Source organism: Hipposideros armiger, unplaced genomic scaffold (assembly GCF_001890085.2).
Source record: "Hipposideros armiger isolate ML-2016 unplaced genomic scaffold, ASM189008v1 scaffold_472, whole genome shotgun sequence".
Taxonomy (NCBI): Eukaryota; Metazoa; Chordata; class Mammalia; order Chiroptera; family Hipposideridae; genus Hipposideros; species Hipposideros armiger.
The window spans coordinates 866,217-871,169 of NW_017731822.1; the positions used below are offsets into that span (position 1 = coordinate 866,217).

The following is a 4,953-nucleotide window of genomic DNA, read 5'->3' on the forward strand; positions in this document are numbered from 1 at the left end:
ATGACCATGACCTTATTTAATCATCTCTCCTTTTTACTTGTTGTTTGCTGTTCTTACTTGTAGGTAAAAGGACCAGGCTAATGTAAGGCTTTTGGAGCCCACTCTAAATTTATAAAGTGATTAAATACCCCCCCCACCTCCACCCCCACAGTTGCTCTTCTGTCATTTAAGAGGCTGAAGTTGAAGAGGATAAGGGAGAGTTATTTTTTTAGAACTTGAAATTGTAGTCCTTTGTTGCTTCTAGTTACTGTGTATATCTTTATTTTGTGGGTAAAAATAAATGTTTATTGAACAAGATATATTTTTTAAAATTTAAAGAATTTATTCTTATAGCTGTATCTAAGATAAAAAGTTTCATATAGCTTATTTTCTTTCAAACTGTTTACCACACTTTGATTGTAACCACTCATAGTGAAATAAAGTAAACTCGGTGGCCAGATCCAGTTTGAGGAGCTACTAAAATAGAAAATATGTCATTTAAAAAGCCTCAAAGTAGGTTTCCATAACAGCCATTAGCTTTGAAATCTGCCTTCTGTGGTTCATTGCAAATAGGAAAATATGTCCTTGATTCTATACCAAGTAAATTGTTTGCTTCTTTGTATTATAAGAAACATAATAGGGTGAAATGCTTTAATTAACAATTCTTCCCAGTAGCCAATGAAGCTAACTTTTAAATACTATGACAGATCAAGGTCAGTTGTTTTTGATAATTACAGAAATGGTTTCCTAATCAGGGGCTCTCACATGTAGCTTTCCTTAATTCAGAAGTTTGAACACTAAGTTATAAATAGACAAGATTGGGAGAAATGTAGTCTCTTCTCTAGAAACATAAGTCTTTAATAGCAGAAAAAATTAGCGGAAGACAGAAAACTCTTCAGTACTTCAAAAGGAAAAAGTTCCACGTGATAGGTTTTTCTAAGATGGAAATAAGTGATAAAGAAGAATAAAAATTACCAGTATTCTGGCTGAAACCAAGTTGATAAAATGCCGGGAATATGGGGAATGTAAATGAAGACAGTATACTAAGAAAGATTTGATTAAGGTTAGTTATTTATGGCAGTGATCATTTTCCTTCTAACGGTTGTCACAGAAGTGTTTGTTCACAAGTAATGTAGAAAATGTTTGTTTTTTAACTTTGAAAGTTCGCAGGTAACATGTGAAAGAGGCAGTGTTGTATCCATGAATGTAATATGTAGGCCGCGGCCTGCCTGGCAGCTATCTGCTCCTGGGTCTCCCATCAGAAAACCGGGCCGGGCCAGAAGAGAGGTGGACACGCAGCACTGTGGCAGGTAATCATTCCTTGTATGCTGCCTTTTTAGGGATCTTGAATATACAAAGCCTTTCCTGAAAGAGTATGGTTACTGAGGAATGATGACAATAAAAGGCCGAATTGCAGTGCGTCCATCAGCAGTTTGCTCTCTTTGTGGGTGCACGATGACAAAATTTCCTGAAGCGAATCATTGGTCTGACCTCAGTAACATCAGGATTGAAGCTTTATACTTTGGACAGGCTTTCCAAGAAAGGCATTCCAAGAGAGCTCAGCTATGTTTAAGAAAAAAACAATCAGTGACCCTTGGACAACACTGGGCCTTAAACGTGTAGTAAATACCTCTGTGTACTTTGATATATTTGCTGAATCAAGCACTGCTGGAATCAGAGAGACAAGAAATAGTAATAGACCTTCAAGAATAGCTGTGTTTCCATTTGGATGAAATATCCAGTGNTCGCTGGCGACTCATGGCAGCCCAGCTCCAGGTCGAGCTGTTGTTCACCATCTTAGCTGTAGAGGGTGCAGCCTCACTGGCCCTCATGTGGGATCCGAACCAGGGCCCTGCTGCTCAGAGCTGGCTTCCCAAGCCAACTCAACCAATGCGCCACTCGGCCGGCCCTCTAGTTTTTTTAATGATTCCAGAAAACAAGCAGCTTATTGGATATTCATTCTTTTTATAAGTTTTATATTTGAAAAATATTTTCATAGTAAAGCAGGCATTTGTGTTTCTAAAGCCCTTAAAACATGAATACTTAAGAAAAAACATGAACATTAGCCTAGTATATAAACACTGTTCATATCTGATTAGGTAGACAATGAAATATTTTTCTTTTCAGCCTGATTCTTTAAATATTCTCTTGATAGTGGTAAAAAGTAAATATCAAGTAGAAATTGTGTGTTTAGTTTTAGGTTGTACCAATGCAGACTAGAATTCATCGTTGTTTTACCCAGGATACAGTAAGCTTTACCCAGGCTAGTAAACTCTTTCCTCTTCTTTTTCCAGGGACTTGATGTCGAAGCTGAGAACTGTGCAGTGTGCATTGAAAATTTTAAAGTAAAGGATGTTGTCAGAATTCTGCCATGCAAGTATGTTCTCGTTACCTCCTGTGATGTTAAAAATAACTTGACAGGCTTCAGGTTTCCAGCAAAAGAGTTTCTTGTCTTTAGGACATGAAGATCTGGCTCTCTGTATGATCTCATCCTTTAGAAAAGATGTTTCCAGTCTTCAAGGCTCCTCCTGTATTCTATTGCTTTAAAATTGCTTTGCTTAGGAGACTGTAGGTGACTGTTGAGACCCATTACATATCTTTGTCATGGCTTTTTAAGGAGCAAAGAAACTGAAGTGTTGATTAGTGAAGGCCCCAGGAGAGGGCCACGGCAGTGGTTTGCTGTTATTTGCACCCTGGGTTTGGGTTCTTTCGGGGATTGTGAAAAATAAACATTCCTCCCCTTACTCTTGGTACATTAAGGATTTGTTATTTTAGCAACAGGAAGTTGTGTTTCCTTTTTAATAACGGGATAGTGATAATTTTTTAAAAGAATTCCTTTGTTAGCAGAAGGGTGCACAAAAATATAATACGTTTAAGTCTGATCAGTTTTAATTATATTTCACACTTATTAGAAGCAAGTCATGAGTTAATATGTTTGCTTTATGTTTGCAAAGTACTTTAGTATGTATACAAGTACTTTAGGTTAAGTTCTCGGTAATTTGAAGGAAGTGAATAATACCAGAATTACGAAATAAAAGTTTCCCAAATAAAGCTATATACATATATATATATATATATATATATATATATATATATATATATATATATATATATATATATATAATTTAAATATACAGGCATTTCTAGAGCATTGGTGTGCTGGGTGCTTAATGAATTGGAGTCAGTATAGGTTGATCATGTCCTGTAGAAAATTACTAAAATAGAAAAGAATTTTTACTCTAGGCTGGTTTAGGGCAAGACTTTCTGACTTAAAAAATAATGCTTAGGATGCTGCACCAAGAAGCCACATGAGGCTCATTTTCTGTCATACATAGGACCAGATACGTCCTGATGGCTGAGCTGGGTTTTGCATTTGACTCTCATAAGCAGACTTGTGACATGTGCACATTTCCGGGTCTCCTTCTTAGGGGTTTTGACTCCNTCATTATCAGGGCATATTCAGGAACATGGTGGGTTAAGACTGGCTGGAATGTAACAAAGATTTGGTATGGTGGCTGCAATTGAGAGTCTCAAAGCGGGAGGCTGGTATTTCTCAAAAGATTCTATGGAATGTTTTAAGGGGAAAAAAAAGAGGGTGGGAATTCCATGCTCAGGATATGGTATGCTAACTATACAGTATGAATTTCCAGAAGAAATTCTCAACTTCCTTGACTTTGGAACTTTTTCCCCCTAAGACGCTGAGGAACTAGTGGACCAGTCAGTACTCCAAGGAAACACTGCCATAGGCTGCCAGGGTCACAAGTGTCTCACACTTAAGGGTGATACACTGTGATGGGGGGCGGGGGGAAGGACGTGGCACAGAGAGCAGACCTTGTCCTTGAAATTACTGATAAAAAGATGCAGGTAGTTTGCACTAAGTGCCAAACATCTGGTAAAGACCAATAGCTGCTCCAAGAAATGTAGTGAAGGGGGGCAGAAGTGAGCGCTCAGAGCTCGGTCAACCCAAAGGACTTGAACAGAATGCAGCCCATGGACGAGTGAGTCTTAACACAGGGGAAAGGCCTTCAACAAGGAAAAGGCAGAAAGGAAGCAGTGTGTTTTCAACAAGCAGCTGCCCAGTTTTGCCAGTGACAGAAAATAACGTTGAAAACTTCATGCTTTCTCCCAAAAAGGAGACAGTCTCTTATGCACACACTTGGGATCACCTGGCTTTCAGCCAGGCGTTTTTTTCACCAGCCGATTAACTAACTTAAAAGGACACATTCTTTAGTACAACTTCAAGTAGGTCACAAAAAAAATAATCCCCAACTTACAAACGAGAGTTCAAAAGTGCTGTCATTGAGGTTCCGTTGCCTCACTCAGAATGGATTTGCCCACATAGCATCAGAAGGACCATATAAACAGGACGGTACCACATGAAAGGGAACCCAAGATGAGAAACCTAACAGGGACTACCTCAGGCAAACCTGGACATAACGGCCACCCTATATATAAACAGCTTAATAAACAGGAAGCTCCCAAGCTATACCCCCAAGCCTATTAAATTCATAATTTGCCTAAAACATATTAGTAAGGAAAATAATATAAAATGGGAAAACACTGTACAGAGCACATCAAGAAGGGAATGCATTATGTTTTCCCAACAGTGACAACAGTAAGGGGACTGAGTGCACAAGGCTGGGGGAGAACTTCTAGGATAAAAGTCCCAGAATCCTCTCAGCTCTTAAAACCTGCACTTTCCCATGATATAGCTGTCAGTCTAACAAGAAATAATGTAACATATGTATTTGTGTACAGGTAAAGGCTGTACAACTATATAGATTTCAGCAATTTTCATTTATGCTCTATTAATACTAAATATTTGAAATCCTACCCTCTGAGTTCTTACTAGTGGATTTTAAATCCACACACAGTGAACATTAAGGCTCGGATTATTTATTCTCAGGCTAACAATATCAGAAAAAAAGAAATTGTTGATCGTTTGTCCCTCCTGGCCATTTAATCAGGATCTGT

General features: G+C 38.3%; 1 protein-coding gene across 1 annotated transcript in view; it reads left to right on the forward strand.

Moving 5' to 3' along the window:
* The window catches only part of RNF149 (ring finger protein 149), a 40,354-nt gene extending 37,491 nt beyond the window's left edge, over nt 1–2,863 (forward strand). The window contains exon 4 of the mRNA XM_019666525.1: nt 2,274–2,863. Within this exon, the coding sequence (XP_019522070.1) occupies nt 2,274–2,444 (171 nt within the window). The 3' untranslated portion in view covers nt 2,445–2,863. The remainder of the gene's footprint in view (nt 1–2,273) is intronic.
* Nucleotides 2,864–4,953: the final 2,090 nt, after the last annotated feature.